Below are 21,633 nucleotides of genomic sequence, written 5' to 3' on the forward strand. Positions count from 1 at the left end.
GAAATGTTGTAAGCAATGTTCAAATCACTGCTAACAACACACTTAAACTACAACGACCAATCAAATCACTGCTTACAATACTTTACAACTACAACGACCAATCATATCACTGCGTACAACACGCTACAACTACAACGACCAATCAAATCACTATTTACAACACACTTCAACTACACCGACGAATCAAATCACTGCTTACAGCAACTTAAACGGCCAAACAGCCTACTTAAGGCACAGGGAATGCCGCAGCAATTGAATCGTGTAAGACAGTAGAACGCATGCATGTTAACAGCAAAATGATTTAATCTACACCTATTATACCCACAAACATTTACCTTAATGATAAAAAGTTGTTTTTTCGCAAATGGGGATAAAATATGAATCTTTAAATTTAGCTTTAAATGCTTTAACAACTAAATAAGACGCAACATGTATTGTAAAGATCAACCATTTTTAATGCAAATTTCTTTTGCTTTCTGAAGAATTATAGTCATTAAGATCTGCTTTTTTAAATAAAATACCGCAGATCAGTCTGCTTCATTTCTATCATGTCGATTAACGAAATAAGACAATAACTATTTGCCAGGAGAACACCTATACGCAGAAGGTAAATTATTGATTAAAACAAAAAATTGAATAGTAAAAGTTTTGTCAGCTGTAATTAAAAAAAAAGAAGCCTACGTTAAATTTAAAGTGTCAAAATACGCGTCAGAATTATCACAACCAACTACAAAGTCAGTTACCGTACTTTTTATTAATGAAGCATAAATACGATACTAATAAAGCTGAAACTTTACTAATATACGTATATACAAGGTCTGCCAGAAGACAGCGCGCTCGACTATTTTACGTGCTTGAAAGTATAACGTAAGCCATCATGGGGAAATTGTTCATATTCAATAAGGTCAAGGTAATATAGTCATATTCTAACTGAAAGAGGACCATTATTGAAACATATTGATCGCTTATGTTTTAAAGAAGTTTTACATTGATAGAGGTATATTTTCCACAATCTATTGAACTTTGTAAAGATATAAAACAAACTAATAAGATAATAATAATAAGGTACGTGAGTTTTAATGCTAAAGTTTGTAGTTGCTGAATTTCCATATTTCCAAAAACTGACAATATGATTCTTGTCCACAGTTCGTGAAAACCTCATTTTTAGACAGAATATGAATAAAAATTGCAATCATATTTCTGAAAAATAAAATATAGTTGGGATGGTTAGACGGTATTTCAAAAATAAAATAATAAAAATAAATATTTTTTTGTACCATGTTTCAAAAAACAAGAGCTGTGTTTGTGAAACACAATCCCCCTACTGCGCTTTGGAGCCATATATTTGACCTTTGACCTTGAAGGATGACCTTGACCTTTCACTACGCAAAATGTGCAGATCGGTGAGATACACATGCATGCCAAGTATCAAGTTGCTATCTTCAATACTGAAAAAGTTATGATCAAGGTTAAAGTTTTGGGACACACACATACAATGACAGACACACAGTCCAAAAACAATATACTCCCGATCATTCAATCCGGGAGGCACAACAAATTCTTTTTAGGTGGGTGTGGGGTGGGGTGGAGAGGGGGGGGGGGAATAATGTGGGCGGGTGGTCATTTATTTAGGGGTCGATTCTGGGGTGGGGCGTGGGTGTTAATTTTAGTGAAGTCCAATGCGGTATGTAAGGTAAATGTTGTTTTGTCAAAGTATGAATCAAATCTGATCATAAATAGAGAAGTAATGGTAATTTTAGCAAAATTTAATAATTTGACCTTAAGAGTCAAGGTTATTAAAAGGTCAAGGTCAAATTTAACTTGTCAGGTACAGTACCATCATGATAATAAGAAAGTATTTGAAGCTTAAAAAGCAATAGCCTTGATACTTTAGAAGTTAAGTGGATATAAATACAAAATTTAACCAAATTTAACCAAATAATCAAAGTTACCAAGTCAAAAAAGGGCCATAATTCCGTCAAAATACCAACCAGAGTTATGCAACTTTTCTTGTACAGTCCCCTTATGATAATTAGCGAGTGTTCCAATTCTGAAAGCAATAGCTATGATACTTTAGGAGTAAAGTGAACCAAAACAAAAAACTGAACCAAATTTTAAATTTTCTAAATATAAAAGGGGCCATAATTCTGTCAAAGTGCCAGTCAGAGTTACATAACTTTGCCTGCACAGTCCCCTTATTATAGCAAGTAAGTGTTGCAAGTATGAAAGCAATAGCTTTGATACTTTAGGAATAAAGTGGACCTAAACACAAAACTTAACCAAATTGTCAATTTTCTAAGTATAAAAAAGAAACATAATTCTTACAAAATGCTTGATACAGTTGCTGCTCTTGTTTATAGACTGGGGTCATGTTTGTTAAGAAGTATGCAAAATATGAAAGCAATGTGTCAAGGGACATAAAAATATTTGAAGTAGTACGCAAACTTTAACATAGATTTATCAATAATATGCATATTCTTAGTGGGAAACGGGTCATAATTCTTACGAAATGCTTGTTACAGTTGTCTGCTCTTGTTTATAAATTGGGGTCATGTTGGTAAAAAAGTATGCAAAATATGGAAGCAATATATCAAGGGACATAAATATTTGTGGTGGTACGCACACTTTAACATAGATTTATAAATAATATGCATATTCTTAGTGAAAAAAGGGTCATAATTCTTACAAAATGCTTGATACAGTTGTCTGCTCTTGTTTATAGATTGGGGTCATGTAGGTAAAGAAGAATGCAAAATATTAAAGCAATATGTCAAGGGACAAACCTTTACATTCCAACGCTCACGCCGACGCCGGGGTGAGTAGGATAGCTCCACTATATATATTTCATATATAATAGTCGAGCTAAAATGTATAGTCTCGTTTACATTCATACAAAACGCGTATTAATATTTGATAATCAACGAACAGTTCAATAATGGTGCAGATGTATTGTGTTATAGAAAAGGAAACTCATTTAAAAAGCTCAATTAGGTTAGGTATTCGTGTTAAAAAACGAAATTATTCATCTTGTTAATTCGGCCAATTGTCATATAAATAACAAGATTAACAGATGTAAATACACGTCTAATGCTGTTATATTGTTCGAATCTTCCAAAATCTCAATCAGATCAGAGAAAATATAATAGTTCTGCCATAAGAGATAAATGAAGCAAATGATCATTTTCAAATATAACAATAAAACTGCATAATGAAAACAACATATACTGCATATAAGCAGATAATTCCATAAACATTTTATTATTTCTGTTTATACACCAGTTGTCCCATGACGTTTCTTTCCAACTGAGTAACGTGAATGGCGTTACGACTCTATATTAGGTACCCAAACCATTGTGAGGTGTTTCGTTTGAATTTATTTTAAATAACAGTATCGATAAAATATGACAGTATTTTGAACAAAATGACATACACACTATATATAAATATCATACGCAGTTAAGGGATATAGAGATGTCTACATAGGCCCAAATTGACATTACTCTTCGAGGCGGGTTATATTTAATATACTACGAAAGTCAACCATATTTATTTGCACATGTTAGAACGACAAATAGATCGTATGTGTCGATGTTATAAGGGCTTTTCAACTTTTTTTGTAATTTTAAACATGTTTTTAAGCGCCTATCCGAGTATGAGACTAAGGAGAAATTTCGGAAGACCTTTTGTTACTATGTTTAGCCCCATTTGCTTAGCATTTTAAAAATTAGAACCTGATCGGGTAATATTAAGTTCCAACTTCATCCCACATTAATATAAGGCATGGGTTGGTAGATGATTATTTAACGTTGGAAAGTCACGTCACGTGATATACAGTATATACCATACGATGTACAGGGATATTAAAACATAATAATGTTAAAATTACCAGCGACTCATGATTTCAATGTCATAATAAGCTAGCCAAAGTAACATGGTAAGACACAATATATTAAATAAAATATAGAAGAAAATTAAAACAAACAATATTTAGTGTTATGATCTTTACGAAATATGTCATGCTTCAAACAAACCATCGGAATTATAAAATCATTGTCGAATGTTTTATACAAAATATAAGTAGCACGCATACACTTGCAATTGATACAAATGCAACAACAAACACGCAGGTGCATTTGCATTTAAAATGGCTGTGCCATTCGTGACATTATTTCTCTTTTAGATCAAGTATGATCCAATGTCTTCGTTTCTATTTGGTAATTGGATTACAAAATTACGTACATTGAAACTACAACAATGCCAACAGGACAAAACTACGTTACAATATATGGTATTTCGTCTGAAGAACAATGTAAACAATGTAAACTATAGCTTTGTCACAAACGTGACGAATACCCCCACAAGCCGCGTTGGCACAGAATATTTTGCATGTTGTCTTCACAAAACAGCGGACACAATGCTTAATGTTTAAATCGTGACCCCGTGACCTAGATTTTGACCGGCCATGACCCATGTTCGAACTTGGCCAAGACATCATCTAGATACAACTTCTGACCAAGTTTGGTGAAACTCGGATGAAAACTACTTGATTTAAAGAGCGGACACCATTTTCAATGTTTTTATACGCACTAAGTGACCCGTGACCTAGTTTTTGACCCGGTTTGACCCATATTTGAACTTTACCTAGATATCATCTAGATACAACATCTGACCAAGTTTGGTATAATCGGATGAAAACAACTTGAATTAGAGTGCGGACACTTAATACGGACCGACCGACCGACAGACAGACCGATAGACAAGCTAACTCCTATATACCCCCCTAAACTTCGTTTGTGGAGGTATAATAACACTGAACATTCAATGTCATGCGGCTGATTTAAACTTAAAAAAAACAGCTTTTACAATTATGGCCGCTTATCGAATTTCTCAATATAACAAAGTCGTGTACAATGGTCCAAGATTGTAATGATGGTTGAAAAGCCCACCGTCAAAACAAATACAGTCGAGAGAAGATGTTTACATATACCCAACGATTATAATTCGTCGCAATCAGTTATCAATGAATGATATAGCATGCAAAAATGTGGGTGTAATCCATCTGAACTTATCAAGAGAGCAATAAATAGCATTTGCAAATTTAATTTAACTTTTTTACATGTATACGTCATGCCAAAAATTCGTACATGTCCAAATTAACGAATAAAAAGATGATTATTTTACTTCATAAACTAACACAATAATACAATTGAACAATGAAAATTGTTCATTTTCATTTGTTTCAACATATACAATTATATTGAATAATATGTTGAAGTATTTCGAATTATTTCGTACTACCTAGGTTGGAGTATCGTGAAAAGCTTAAACAGGGCTCCGTGTTAATTAACATCGTAGGCGTAAAAAATCAACCCCAGCATAACAGTATGTCAATATGTGTACTCAATATTTTCATTGATACTTCTCAAATCTTGATTTTAAAAACATAGTGAGCCCAGTATAGTAGTGAGTTAATAGTATCAAATATCTATGATGAAAAAACGACCCAATGATAATGGGTCACACCATAATTTACATTTCATCTATATATGTTCAAATATGTACACATGCATTTACATTCATGTATACCTTTAACAAATACTTACATATACATTGAAATTAAAAACAAACAGTTGATGAAAATATATCAAATGAAACTATTTTAGTAGAAATAAATGGTTTTGCCATTAATATTAACTCTTATTATATGGCGTGTAACATATTAGACGCGGAAGAGCATTATAAACACAAAAACGCATCATACCCTTAGTGTCGAAAGACACAAATAAGTACGAAGTATTTACATAAAATGAAATTCATAAGAGGCGCTTCAAACTATGAAAAAGGAAAACGCAATTTTAATATAATGCAAAGAACATCGCAAACGCGTTCAAGCATAGGTTGTCATTTTCGACAAAAAGCATAATCTATGTTAATATAACCAAGTGTAATTGCTGACAAAGATATGGCACAAATCAAAACGGTTAAGATTAGAAGTACGTTTAAAATGTTTACATACAAATTTTGAATATAATGTGAACTAGTTATACAGCGTCGATAATGAATGAGTCCAAAGGAGGAACGTATTATTTTTTTGTTCATCTCAAATAATAAAATGTCGAGTCTCTGCGAAGACAAATGCACTTATTGAAGTTCTTTTCTTTATACAATATATCTTAAGATATTTTAACTACCAACGTTTTTCTTAAATACAGCACAAAGAAAAGTACACGTGAAGTAAGCAGTTGTTTTAAAAGAAATATGACGGATCGTGTAGGCTGACCTCTTATTATTGATCAAAATACAGTGCAGTATATTTAATGGAATTCGGGAGATTACTGATTATAAATCTGGCCTTGTATTGCAGTTAGTTCACATACCCGACACAAACACAACATAACGCAAAACAAGTACATTGAAGTAAGGTCTTTTATACTAAACGAATAGATCGAGCGAACGGAGACTCTCGCAAAACCTTTGTACTGCGTAAAATGTAAGATAAGGTCTAAATGCCCTAACGCTCCGGTCTGATACCCATGTTAACGTTACTGTTCTGAGCTGCCTTAGTCGTACAATTGCCATGAAAGGAAAATTGCCACCAAACAACCCTGCTGTTTCTATAACGGAACGATATCATTTTCAAACTCGGCAAAATTATCATTCAACAAATGTTCTGTTCAAGATTTATAAACATTGAAAAAATTAGGGACTTCTAGAGTGTTCACGTGGTTTTACTATGGCTATGACAAACCTGGCGATTTTTTTTTCAACAATTTCAAATTGACTTAAATATCATTAGAACAAATGGTCAGGGCAAGTTGCTTGGACAAAGAGTGTCTTCGAGAGTGTAAACAAAGATCAATACAATTAGGAAAACTGTCGGTCTCCTTGAGGCAATGTTTTTCAAGTGGAGCCGTTTTCGAACAAACGTTCTGAGCAAGTTTGCACAATCATAGGGCAAACATGTGATGTTACTGTAATAAATGTGGCTTGTGAGCTTTTATTTATCTAGAAGCATTTAATCTCGCCTGTGATGTCATTAGAACAAGAATGATGTTCTGATAAAGTTTATTCTGATCTAAAGAAATCACTCGAAAAATAATGTTATGAGCATGTATAATGACGATTGAACAAACAGGTGAATGCAAGAATGTGAACGAGGTTTTAGTATAACCAGATGACAACAACTACCCAGCCCCCTCCCTCCCCTAGATCGATGTTTTGCAATACATGCAACTGCTAGATAGTCGCAATGGTACATGTATGCTTTATAAAATGGGGTAACAAGTATTTAACAACCACATTTCCAAGCCTTTGCACAATTAACCCCGGTATCATGCAGGCTAAAGCTGCATTTGTAAAGGCTGACCATTTTATTAAAATGATACTTAAAGGTTTTAAGAAAATATTATAAAAGCAGAGCCATTACATACATACACCATACATGCAAATACTGGCCGTTTCATTAGAATAATATACCTAATTTATAGCCAATAAACCTAATTAATCACTTTTAATATTATAGTATAAACTTTAATGTTAAAACTGGTCCATGGGCTTTTGTACATGTTAAATCTCAAAAGTCCCAAATTTATTAAAACCAATTAAGTTAAATCTATCTAACGTTTATGAAGTTCCTTGCGAATGATGATTTGTTTATTCGGCAAAAATGAAAATCCAGCAATCAGATAATAGAGATGTTGCTTTATGTTATACAATATCATATGACAGGCACAAGCATATGCATAACTGCCTCAACATATTGAGTATTGCAGAAAGCTATCTGTGAGTTTATTTCATACTGATGCTGATCACAGAATAGAACCCAAAGAACCACGAAATGAGGATTTGAGGTTAGACACAATTAAGTAATTAACAGTTGTTTCTCCGCTAAATTATTTTCATAAAAAAATAATGGTCATTTGCTAAATTTGAGACTATGCAATTAACGGAAATCAGATGTGATGAAACATGTTTGTTTCTGTCAATCAGAAATCATCACCAAGAATCCTCATCACCATCATAAGAGTCATCTTTCACAAATATGTTTGTATTTAATCGGTGAATATTCTGATGAATGCATTAAAAGCCCATAAACACACAAAACCAACGAAAATTTCGTAAAATATTTTGAAAAAAAGTTAACACATAAAAAATAAATGTCCCGTATAGCAATAGCCAATATTTCAACGCTAGATGAGGTCTGGTAACATAGATTAAACAAGAAACAAAATGTGGAACAATGTTGTTGTTTTTTGTTTTTTTTTAGGGGGGGGGGTGTAACGTTATTTTATGAAGTATTTTGCGAGATATTCGTAGATTTTGAGTATTTATGTTAATTTAAGACAATACATGTAATAATTTAAATTAATTAAATTCAGATCGTTGACATGTATTTTCTCAAAAACTATCCTGCTTCTTAATATCAGCAAAACGATTTCCCAGAGGCAGAACCACGGATTTGAGCATAGTTCACTATCAAATTTGCAAAATCACAAGCACTCATACGGTTCATCAGGAGTACTTGGTCCTCAGGTGATCGAAACATGTTTCTTCTATTAAGCATTTGCTATGGCCATTTCAGGAAAACTTCCTCGGACCGGAACCTTTTAAAAACTAAGTTATTATTAAAATAAATGTTTTGCGTTAATTTCATGGTGAATAGGAAAACAATTGCAAATGCATGCGTTCAAACGTTTTGAACTTAGGGTAAACCATTAAGACGCAGGTTCTGATCAATAAGAATGTGCAATAAATTTAGCCTATAAAACATTCACAAGGTACATGTTGACCACGGAACAAAAAAGGTTAATCACAAAAACTCATCTGAGCAAGTTATGAACAGGTAAGAGAGCAAAGGGGGTTCATTTCAAACGCGAGCTCAAGCAATATCAATAACTTAATACTCGTTATACTTGAGTTATGGTCTCAACGCTATTATTCCTTCAATGTGCATCATTAAAGTCCAATTGCAATTCTTATGAAATACATCACACACCACATTTCATGACCAAACCCAATGCGACAAGGACATCATTACTACTCCTGCATGCTTTCTGTGACACCGGTTGTCTGTACAATGCTCATGGAGGCAACGGTGTAGCTATTTGGGAGGTCAAAGAATGAAATGTCGAAACGAACGTCTCCTTCCTGAAACATACAGTACGATTCGATGTATATAAGCTTAAAGTATCTATGCGACATACAAACAAAAGTGCAACTATATTTATATACTCTACTTAAAATAATGATTCATTAGTTGTATTTTTTATTACGCCTAAACTCAATTTTCTATACAAAAATAAGAAACAAGTGACTTGATAATGAGCTACATTCTTATAATGATTTTTGTTAAGAATAATACACGTTAATACCATCGATATAATAACATTTACCTGCTCTTTCTGTAGATAACTAAGCATGTCCAAAAACTCTGAATATTCTTTCAAATGTCCTGTAGCGTTCTTTTCTGTCTTGATCAATAGGTCTGCATACTTCAGAAGGTCAGACTTCGTCAAAGGATACTCCTAGATATACAATACACAAACTAATGAATACAAAAACATTCACGGATTAAGAACTATGCAATAGGGTTATCATATAAAATAAACATTTGCATTATCTTGCAATCCTAAGTTTGTGTTATTGTGAACTGAATGTAATATGTCACTGAATATACCGTTATTTTGCATTTCTGGAGAACAGCTTTATGGACAACTCGGATGTCTGGAACGTTCTTCAAGCACCGCCCTACAGGTTTACCCAGGCCCATATTCTGTAATGGACGTAGTGTGCATCGCAACAGCCGCTTCGAGTTCCAAGCTGACACCAGCTTTTCTACGGAGTCTATCTCTTGAATGTGCTTGGCCCTTGGTCCTGTATTGATCTCTATACTCAAGGTAGTAGCAAACTTTGACACATTTATGTCTTTATCTGGATCCAAGACATTCACACTTTCTGAAAATAAATGTCACAGACTTGATAGACTTTGCCAGTAAAACAATTTAAATACTAATAGTGAACATATATACAACATGTTATTCATAACATATGAGTTACAATTCTGCAATTGAAACGTGCATGTGTGAATGGAAACAATGTTTTATAATTAAAACTACAATGAGTTAAAAAGATGATTCGATAAAATGGCGGTAAACATCAAACAATCAAGTTTCCGACAACAAAAGAAATTAACAATGTTTACAAGTATATATGTAGATATGTTCACGTCGATAATCGTGAATTAGAATCTTACTCCTAATATGTAAGAATACAAACTCACTCATAACTTCTGTAGCCAATTTTAGTTTTAATTGTCCGAAATTATTGAACTCTCTTGGGCGGATATAAATACTCGGTGAATGTTCAATCATTCCAGGAAAGTTTAATTTAAATTCGAACATCACTTCATATTGATAATTATAGGCTAATATTGTGTCTTGTAACTTTATGTTACTGGTATTCATGTGTGGACAGTATTCAGTTGTTGAATGTGCGTTTAGATATTTCGACAAATCTTCAAGAGTAATAACGTCTTCTGAAAGGAGCTTAAGGCATTCGCACATTCCATTCTTGTATGTGCATCTGTCCCCATTAGCGAGACCTGTTAAGGCTTGCCTAATGTACTTCAAAAATGGACTTCCATCTTTTTCATTAGCACTGGCAGTGTCATTTGGAGATGTTGCGTTGAACTGAATGAGCTTCAGAGTATTTTTCAAGTCCAACTTTTCGGAGTAGCAACAGTCAAGAAACGCAATCACTTTTTCAAACGCAGAATCTTTACTATTCCATTCGTTAAGTTTTTCGTTTAATGACTTCAATGAATAATTCTCGTCTCGACCAACTTGAAAACTGTCATCCTTGTGTCCAGAGTACACAAACAGCAACGTCCGGATGTTTTTGACCATGAGTCGAGCAAATGCGTCATCTATTTGACTTTTAAACGTGTGCTTTTGACCCGCACCCGAACCGATCACAATCACATTGTCTGAACTGCAAACATGTAATAATGCATTTTATAATACCTCATCTAACGTTTGATAGGAGTTTAAACCATTTTTTAACGTTATAACTGGATTTCGAAACCAAATTAAACATCGATCAGAGCATCTTGTGTGTAAATGAAAATATTAAATAGAAGATTCAATCGTTTAACATTCTAAATACAGACATAAACGGAAAACGCGATGGCACACTAACATAAAATGGTATTTACATGTAAATAACCAAACACAATGTGAATGTGTTCCGGTAAGGGTTCTTAAAGTTATTTGCAAGAACATATTTATTAGTAGAATTAATATTTTACAACAATTTTGTTTACTTTGAATATTATATTCAGTATAAACTCAATCACACTGCTAACGCAACACTATTCAGTAGTTCTAAAAATTGCGTAATTATTTATTAATTTTGTTGAAAACAAAAAACGGAACACAAATTATTTCAATGTCTCTTAAAAATTGTATTAAATTTACCCATGATTCATCTAAAAAGAACATGAACCGAGAAAAAACGTAATAAAGTCACAAAATGGCTTCATTAAAAAAAACTTATTGAAAATCAAATCTATTACGCTCGCAGTACCATAAATACATCGAAGCAGACGTGTCAGAGTGCTGTGGCTCGATCATTTCGAAGCAACTATGTTCACACATCATTTCAAACTACATATGAACCTTTGAATTGATCAATTGAGCCGTTTATTTCAGGAAATTAGAATTATAAAATTGTTTCGTTAGCGGCGCGATTAATAAGTGACATTGGTAATATACGGTTCCTGATTTTGCGCAAATTTCCAAAAGGAAAAGAAACGTTTTTGCCATAATGTACCAAGTTAAGCCATTTTTCTTGCCATTAACAGCAACATTAAATGAAACGAATTTAGTTCTTTCCAATAACCTTATGCACATTGCAGGCACGACCTTCGAAGTAATAACGTCCTTAAATGTATCTATTTCCTTCCTCCAAACCGGTCCATCTTTTTCGTCATAACCTGCCACTAAGATGGCGCCCCATTTGTCATCTGTAAACAGTATAGACATAATAGCATAGATTTAAATCGTAGCATCTAAGACTCGTTCATCATTTATTGCAGACAGTAGATGCGCTTTAATTAAATTACGTATTAATCTCATACACCGAACAATTATTGGAAAATAAAAATTCATACTTATGAAGGGTTCAACAGTCTTCCCACACGTGTAACACTGGACTGGATTGATGTACGAGTTCCTCATGCATGAAAAGCACGTTCGGATCGGTTGCTTACAGAGATTGGTGGAATCCGCGAGATGAACATTCAATTCACCTAAAAAAAAGAAAATTGGCAACGCCAAAAAACTACATTATTAACGTCTCAGTTATAATTTTTATTTAAAGAAGAGTTTTATTCTAAACTAGGTCTGCATGTCAGTTATATACACACCAAACACAAGAATAATACCTCAATCCGAATTAATTTTTTATGAGCGGAAACATTTTATATATTTATAGTGATGCGAGCGGCCCAAAGTAGATTCCCAAGCTAAACATCTATGCAATCTACATATACTTAAATATCAGCAGACTATCACCATGATCTCACCCACACTTGTCTCAAATAAACTATAATGCTATGTCTGCAGTTACCTACACACAAAACTTCAGTGTAAACCTCCATCCAAACTTAAGTTGAGCCGAAACAGTTGTTCTACAGAAATAATGATATTGGCCCGACTGGTCTCAAATGCGCCTCAAACTAGGTATGCATGCAAGCAACATACACATAAATGTTTAGTATAATGCTTCTTTAATAAGTAATTGAGCGTAAGCCAATTTTTTATTTATGTGACAGTGAGCTTGACCTTGACCTCCATTAAAACTTGCTTCATCCAGTTTGAGAAAAATTGGTCAATGCAATCTAAAGTTATTGACCGTAAACCACATTTTTACTGTGTTAATGTTGCTAGTTACAGTGACGTTCACACAACTGGCTCTAAAGCAATGACCTAGCTAGCTCTTCATTTAGTCACTTAACTACAAAATTTCAGTACAACATCACCATCCCATCGCAAGCTAGATGTCCAATGAAGCTTCCTATATCGAAATTTACATCAATATTTGATAATGCGAACTGAAGTTATTGAGCGAAAATCTAACTCACACTTATTATTTAACATTAAAACTTATGAAAGATTAAACACATCCGATAAGTATGTGTTCAAATTAAGGATTAGTATAAATAACATACCTTTTATGGCGTTATTCACCAAGCATATATCGCAACGACCGTTATCTGCTGTTTCCCGTTTCGTAACTGACTCATTCCATTTCGTAACTGACTCATTCTTACAAATGCGCTAAACGAACCAAAAAACTTGTTTTAGATAATCTCAACGTCTTCAACATAACAAGCAGTGTACGAGTCCATCGTCGTTCGAAACCGAATTTCAGTAAAAGCACCGGGGATGAACAACTTTTGTCACGTGACCGCAAAAGTCAACGCCGGTTGCAGAAACAGATTGTAATCTTGTACATTAAGGTAAGTTTTGTTGTTTTTTCATATAATCAAAATTTCAGTTTTTAACAAGTGATAGCCTATGACACAGTATACTAAATAAACTTTTATTTGAAATGATTCCATTGCCTTTACTGTTTCCACTTTCCGAGAACACTTCGACACAAAATTCTGAAATGCATTGCAAACGCTGTTTGTTTATGTGGTGTTGATGATTTTCTTTCAACAATATTGGTTTAACGACTGAATTAGTATGATTTTACACTTCATTTTAATATATTTAATAAGATTCATGACAAAAATAGCGGTGCAAATTGAAAAATATCTTATTTTTTTGTTTTGTTTTGTTTTGCAAACGCAGGTTGGTATTTCTTGAGCAATAGGAAATGGCAAACGCAGGTTGCGAGAATATTCAAAGGATAATGAAACGCACACTGTACACATTTTTGAAAGTCTTCTAAAATATGATATGGTTACAAATACGAAAATATTAACTATTCAACACAATATATGACTACGGAACTTCAATTGAGGACATTTAAACAGAGCGGAAATATGCTTATCAACACATTAAGTACTGTTACAAGTATATTGAACCACAACGTGCGTTGCCTCCTTTAAGCGGACCTCGAATGACGCTAAACGCGCCAAAACTCACGAAAATCCCGTGCATTAGTAAACACGCATGTTTATTGAACTGTGACGAAAAGAATAGCAGATAGTGTGTCACATCCAATCACTTGCGTTTCATATCTCTTTTGGTGTAGTCTTTAAAACTTTATAAAAACATTTTAGAAATATATTTTAACAAAAAGTAATTCTTTCATTACAGAAACATGACGCTCGTGTGTGAAATCTGTGGAAAGACATTTAAATCGAAGTGGGGGTTAAAGCTTCATGATAAGCGCCACAGAGGGACTGGACGATTCGCCTGTTGTGGAAAAACATTTTACACAAAACAGGCGTTCAACAGACACAGGTTTGTATTTTTTTTGTTTTTAGTACAATGCTAGGTTCTGTCGGTTTAAAAATCAAGATACAATTCAACATAGGTCATTGCATTCTGAGCGAAAGTATGTTTTTATAACCTAGTTGCAAAGCACTATTTAAAATGTTTTGAATGGTGTTTTCGAAAAAAGCCGGCTTTAAAACACTTAACACATTATTACTAGTGTGGTGCATATTGGTGTGCTCATTATAGTATTTAGTTTTTAACGACCATAATTGTCCAGATAAATTTCAATGCAAATTGTCACTGAACAATTGGAATTTACACCGTATAAATCCAGAATGTACGCGTTCCGATACTTCACGTATGTAATTGGACCCTTAAACATATTATTTAATGCGTATTTTGGATTTTGAAATGCGTAAATACGCGTTAACGCGCCTTATCTGGAGCGCTTCTGACGACCATCATTTTGTTAAGTTCCACATTGTTATGGATAATATTCTGTGTGTATTTTTCTGTATTGAATAATAATTCAACAGTTCCATTTGTTTTTGTTATATAGATGCAGCATTCATGGTGTTGAAAAGCCGTTCCCCTGTGAACAATGCGGCAAAAAGTTTTCAACCAAAGATGACCTGAATCGTCACGTCCGGAGGGAGGTTGCTGCAAAGCAATTTACCTGCTCAATTTGCAATGCAACGCTCCGGGAGAAAATTGACCTTCAGGCCCACCTTGCCACCCACAATGGAGAGAAAAACTTTGCTTGTGATATGTGTGAAAAGAGGTACAGGCACCGCAGTAGTCTATCAAAGCACAGATCTGCAAAGCACCGGGCCTAGTCATCTGTTGCATGACGATGATAAGACCAAGAATTATTTTTAATTCTTACCAATGTGCCGTGGTTATTTTCTTAATTATTGAAAATACAGACTGTCATACAATAATATATAGTATTACGCGTGTTTTTGCTTCTTAAACATTGTGTTTCATATCGTTTATCTTGTGTTGTTTTGTTTGATATTCCTGTTTTTAATAAGATTATTGTTGTAATATTTATCATTCTAATTTAAAATGATTATGATAATGGTTGATCTCATACAAATTATTGTGTTCATTATTGCTCATCTGTGATTACTGTTGATCTCAGCCCATGAATTGTGATTTATATTGATTATCTGTGATTATTGTTGATCTTATCAAAATAATTGTAATTTATGTTGATTATCTGTGAATTTTTTATCTTAACCTATTAATAGTGATTTATATTATCTGTGATTATTGTTGATCTTATCAAAATCATTGTGATTTATGTTGATTATCTGTGATTATTGTTGATCTCAACCGATTAATTGTGATTTATATAACCAGTGATTATTGTTGATCTTTTCAAAATCATTGTAATTTATGTTGATTATCTGTGATTATTGTTGATCTTTTCGAAATCATTGTAATTTATGTTGATTATCTGTGATTATTGTTGATCTTTTCAAAATCATTGTAATTTATGTTGATTATCTGTGATTATTGTTGATCTCACCATATCCGCTGGAATATACATTTGAGCCGCGCTCTGTGAAAAGGGGGTTTAATGCATGTGCGTAAAGTGCAGTCCACATAGGCTAATCAGGGACGGCACTTTCCGCTTTTATGATATGTTTTGTTAAAAGAAAGTCTCTTCTGAGCAAAAATCGAGTTTATCGGAAAGGTTTGTCCCTAATTAGCCTGTACGGAATGCACAGGCTAATATGTGACGACACCTTACGCACATGCATTAAACCCCCTTTTCACAGAGCGAGACTCATTTGTAATCTGCGATTTTTGTTTATCTATTTCGAATCAATATGATTAAAATATATTTTTGGTGAGTTAGCTTTTTGTCTCATTGGAATCATTGTGCGAATTGTCAACAATTACATGTAAATCTGTAATTCCTTCTCAAGTTGCACATAGGCCAGTTTAATGTTTTGCGTATAAGCTATTATTGCGATACGGGATATTCTTTGCAGCAATAAAACAATTAATCTGCATATGTTTGGTTCGTTTTGTTGTTAAAGACACTGATCTTGTTTGCGTTCAACCGCTGGGTTTTTCAATGTTTTTCACAGTATAGTTAGACTTATCTCGGTGAAGTGTACTTTGTCATGGATGTAGTATGCCTTCAGCTTTATTTTAAGTATTATCTCCAACAATCATATTGTAAGATTGTCAGGATTCTCACGTTACACATAAAGACATTATATTGTATGACCAATATGAAGACACTAGTGATTTGCAAGGCGCCCATGTAAAGGTCAATAGTTATTATTATATTTAAAGTTTCGGATCAAAAGATAATGGTATACACCTAAAATGAAAACTATGTCTTGCAGAATAAGAGGAATCGATTGTTTTATTTGCTTCATGATACCTCTCTCCTTATAGGTCCACATTATTTATCATTATGCAACTAAAAGAAAGATACCTTTTTTTTAATTAACAAGATACAAGATACATGGCATTTTTTAGAAACTGTAATTTTAAAACTTGAAACAAATAACAGCAAACAAAATAAAGTTAGATCCAATATGTCTGTTGTTGTTTCAAATCCCCCAAAAAGGTTGAATATACCGGTAGGCCTCGTTAAATGAAGCATCCCACAGCGTCAATATAGGCAGCATATTATACGGCCCCAATATTGGTAGCTCCTCAATGCATAAACATAGAAAGAGCAACACAAAATCAAATTCAGTAGCATTACACGGAATCAATATAGGTAACGTTGGTTAACGAATATCAAAAATGACAGCTGTCTTTTAAAGAACTACAAACTGTCGTATGATATTATGATTTCCTTTTACGGGTCAATGTCAATTCCCATTTTTGATGTTAGAAGCATTTTGCTGTCATTTCGTCTTGCCCTCTCCCATCGGACACCCAACGTTCCCTTCTGGAGAGCGTTTCTGCTTGTTGACACGGTGTCAAATTTTCGTTTAGGTTCCTTCCGTTTTGGAATGTCAAATTCGTGGTCCCTGAAACATGATATTTGTTATCGAAAACTATTTATTTTACAACATTTACCATCTTATTTACTGAGAGCGAGTTTTTCAGCTTGACATCATCCGAAGCAAAGACAATAAAGACAGATTAGCCTGTGTAGTCCGCACAGGCTTATCAGGGACGACTCGTGCCGCTTGTATGATTCTTTTCGTTTCAGAAGTCTCTTCTTAGAAGAACGCCCAGTTTAGACGGAAAGTGGCGTACCTGATTAGCCTGTGCGGACTGCAAATGCTAATATGGGACAACACTTAACGCACATGCTTTCAACCCCCTTTTCACAGAGCGAGGCTCAGTTCAATTTTGCTATTATATTAAATTTATACTGGTACGTTGCTAACGGAGACGCCGTGCTACAACCTGTAACTCGAGCCCATTGTCGTAAAGTGTCTCAACATTCAGGTGTTCAATACGTTTTCCCAAACACCGTATATTTTGTTTTTATTAACTTTCAACATTTTAGTAAAATGCTCGTGTGCCGAAAATATAGTATTATGAATTGCGGAACAGTAGCAACACTGTAGAGATGATTCTCACAGTTCTTCTATAAATTGTTCCCTCAATCTTCACAGCTGAGCAAAACATATGCATACAATTGTGTTCATTCAAATTGCATTCTTTAACTACCAAATCTTAATATTAAGATAATATTTAATATTAAATATATTTGGACAACTAACAAAACAGCATGAGAAAAATAACATTCCGACAAATTATTTTTCAATTCTTTTGAGATCTTCATTTTACAATACTCCGCTCCGAATCGCGATTTATTTTATGATGATAATGGCGATGAAGATGGAGATGATGATGATGAAGATGTTGATGATGATTTGATTTGAACAGTACATATCGAGTATCGCTTCGTGTGTCGTGTGTCGCGGTCTGAAATTAGACCGCGTTACACGAAATTCGGATAATATGGGCGATATTTGAATAATAAAATATCGCGCGTCGCCGCGACTGTCGCGCAAAATATCGTGTATCGCTTCGTGTGTCGTGTGTCGCCCTTGATGAAAGAAGGGCAAGAATATAGATGTCACTATCCGGATTCCGTAATCTTAACCAACCTGCGTTTGCCATAATCCAGCTTCAGCAAACTGCGTTTGCTCAACCAACCCGCGTTTGTAAATTTTTGAAATAGCAAGAACTGCCCAAATTAAATATAACAACAACAACTTATATCGCAAATACAATAAATCATCAAAAATTAAGCATCGTGTGCTCTCATTTTTCTAGAAATATGATTTATTCGTGAATGGAAAGTAAAAAAATATAAAATCAAACTGCGTTTGCATCGAAAATCTAAAGTTTGTGTCGAAGTGTTCTTAAAAACTGCAAAGCTTCGAAACAAGTGCAATGCGTCTTAATATGCGAAAAGGTATGAAGCATGTCATAAGCTATGTATTGTCCAGAAATTTTAACATATTCTCTATAAAAAGATGAAAATTACCTGACGGAGCGGGATTCCTGATGTAATTCAACAACCTGCGTTGACTTTTGTGGTCACGTGACAAAAGTTGTTCATCCCCGGTGAAAAGATTGCTGTTCAATATATATCTTTACAAAACAATCTGTACCATAGGATAAAATACACAGTATAGCTCGAAAAGAAAATTTACAATTGTTTAATACATAACAACGATGAATATAGTCCCTAACTATAACGGTATTTAATAATCACATATATCTTTAAATTATTTAATTATTGATTCCAACGTGAATGTGTAATAGCAGAAAAGTTGTTATCCATTTACGTCGAACATACTTTCGACTTTTGGTGAAAATAAATATGTGCAAATACATACCCCTTTTAGTTTCGTGTTCATTAAGCTTTTATTTAACTTAAATGTTTCAGAAGTGTTTTTTTTAATTAACGTATACTTATAATTATTTGATATTCAAATGTATTGCATAATCCCGCCAACCCTCTTCATATGTTATATGAGCTTATCAACAGTTTACATTTCGAGATATACAGTTTACGCAACACATGTTTGTACACAGACAAAACCCCAGTCAGTCGAGCAGGACTACCACCAAAACATCACTATCTACTTATTATACGTAATACAAGACAAACATGAAAAGTGCCATTATTCTGTCACAATTAGTAGAAAATAAATTCCATTAATTGGCAATCACATGCAGGACAAACAAAAGGCATAGCAGTTAAAGAGGAGTCCAATAAATTGAAGGAATACCATTTATTTTATTATTCAGTGGGATACTATGACAAAGAGCCATATTTCTGCCAAAATTACTCGCTGCTATAATGTCTGGCCTTACGATCACTAACACATGTAGGATTAAGATGTGACAGATTAGGCCAAATCCACCGAGCTTTTCTAGAGTGGGAAAAAGATAAGTGCCATACTTCTGCTTAAATATCTAACTTTACTATGTTTATTGTCTTGGGAATTCCCAATATAATTTGTTAAACATCAATTTGCATCCTATGCGGAAAATATATTTCTTTGAAACGATTATACAACTCATAAAAGTAATTCCAAGATTTCAATCTTAGGGCGGATACTTTAATTCATTCAAGTAAAAATGTATTCTGATTATTAAATAAAATGAAATACGTCTTTATGCGGGTCATATATATACTAATAACGGTTTATTACCAATATAAAGCATAAAAAACAATATGCACCCTCTTCTTCGAAGAGGAGCATACACAGATATTTATTAAAAAGAATTCAGCCAATTAGATCATCTTTCACTTTGCTGATTACGAACGAAAATAGTTTAAGACGCACACGTGACAATAATTAATAATGTTAACATAAGCCATGCCCCAGGTAAACCGAACGTACAAATAAACAAACCGTTAAATCTTTGACGATTTCATCAGATGATAGGCTTTTTACTTCGCCTTCCTGGTTCACGCTTTTAATGCATTTGACGGCAATATCAACTGCTTTTTCTAAGATCTCTGGAATATCCCATATCGACGTCTACATACAAAAAAACAACAAATTTAAATTAAACAGCTTGAAGACCCAAGTAATAAATTACAAGAAAAAAACAACAATTAAGTAAATTTACATAATATAAATGGTAACATATAGGGGGGTACCGACATAAGTGACAATAAAAAAAAGCAAATTTGTTGAATTGATTTCCCCGCAAATATGCTTTTGGACACAAGTGTTATATTTGACTATCAAAAAAGCATTTTTTCAAGATACAAAGGGCCATAACTCCGTTATTAACAAATGGCGTACAATGCCATTTGGCGTGCATCATCATGTGATCCATATATATATGCTCCGGACGAACGTAAAGACGGACGGACGGACAACGCCAAAACAATATCCCTCCTGCTATGGCGGGGGATAATAATATAAAAGCGTTATGGCAGCCCAACTGTTATCACCCAGTAGCATTGGCTTAAACTGAAAGATTTAAATGACTGAATATACAGTCCTTTCGTACGATCATATAGGCTGGTTTTTAATAAGCTGTCAAGCCTGTCAAAACTAGTGGTCGGAAATTCCCAGTTAAACAACATGGGCATAACTTTAGGAAAGGTAAATGTTGTCCAATAACGCATGCAAAATCACAACTTCAAATCCTAAGAACAACGTTGAATTGTGTAAGAAAACAAGTTGAAGAGAGCGCAGCGTGTGTCTACGTACACACGTACATACACAAACTGAGTGACGCTCATTGTGAATCTAGTATACCACCTCTACTTTGTTACGAGACGTGTATAAAAACAAACTCGTTTTCTTATCCCCACGTTTTTCGGAGAAAAAGTGGGGATACTGTATTGATGTGCGTCTGTCCGTCCGTCATGGCCACCTGCTCCTCCTACACTATTATCACTAGAACCTTGAAACTTACATACCTTGTAGCTATGAGCATATGTCTACGGTGACAGTGACGGGATTTTGATCTGACCCTTGGGTCAAAAGTTATGGGGTATGGGGCAGGGCCGGGTCAGATATTTTCACTTATTTTTATGCCCCCGGTACGGTGCATTGGCCATAACATAGCATGATAGCAATATTGATAACAACTTGATATTTGGCATGCATGGGTATCTCATGGAGCTGCACATTTTGAGTGGTTAAAGGTTAAGGTCAAGGTCATCCTTCAAGGTCAAAGGTCAAAAAACAAATCCAAGGGAAGTATTAAGCTT

General features: G+C 34.0%; 1 protein-coding gene and 2 long non-coding RNA genes across 3 annotated transcripts; 1 reads left to right on the top strand and 2 right to left on the bottom strand.

Moving 5' to 3' along the window:
- Positions 1–735: 735 nt before the first annotated feature.
- Positions 736–20,439, bottom strand: LOC127855788 (uncharacterized). Its single transcript, XM_052391600.1, has 8 exons — positions 20,315–20,439; positions 13,229–13,337; positions 12,170–12,307; positions 11,899–12,022; positions 10,280–10,989; positions 9,677–9,954; positions 9,393–9,524; positions 736–9,147 (listed from the first exon to the last, which is right to left on the bottom strand). Exons 3-8 carry the CDS (start codon positions 12,234–12,236, stop codon positions 9,037–9,039), a joined length of 1,422 nt encoding a protein of 473 aa, XP_052247560.1. The 5' UTR covers positions 12,237–12,307; positions 13,229–13,337; positions 20,315–20,439; the 3' UTR covers positions 736–9,036.
- Positions 13,427–16,474, top strand: LOC127855801 (uncharacterized). The gene is made up of 3 exons (XR_008037746.1): positions 13,427–13,519; positions 14,328–14,474; positions 15,010–16,474. It is a non-coding gene; the product is annotated as an uncharacterized LOC127855801 (long non-coding RNA).
- LOC127855802 (uncharacterized) lies at positions 16,901–19,020 on the bottom strand. Its single transcript, XR_008037747.1, has 2 exons — positions 18,934–19,020; positions 16,901–17,455 (listed from the first exon to the last, which is right to left on the bottom strand). It is a non-coding gene; the product is annotated as an uncharacterized LOC127855802 (long non-coding RNA).
- Positions 20,440–21,633: the final 1,194 nt, after the last annotated feature.

The sequence above is a fragment of the Dreissena polymorpha genome, chromosome 13 (assembly GCF_020536995.1).
Source record: "Dreissena polymorpha isolate Duluth1 chromosome 13, UMN_Dpol_1.0, whole genome shotgun sequence".
Lineage (NCBI taxonomy): Eukaryota > Metazoa > Mollusca > Bivalvia > Myida > Dreissenidae > Dreissena > Dreissena polymorpha.

Bases quoted from the DNA above. Each gene is read 5' to 3' on its own strand.
- LOC127855788 (XM_052391600.1), bottom strand. From the start codon at position 12,236: ATGAGGAACTCGTACATCAATCCAGTCCAGTGTTACACGTGTGGGAAG. The intron at 9,525-9,676 runs GTATATTCAGTG...TTGTATATCTAG, and splicing joins TCCAGAAATGCAAAATAACG to GAGTATCCTTTGACGAAGTC. The intron at 9,148-9,392 runs GTAAATGTTATT...TGTATGTTTCAG, and splicing joins GTTATCTACAGAAAGAGCAG to GAAGGAGACGTTCGTTTCGA.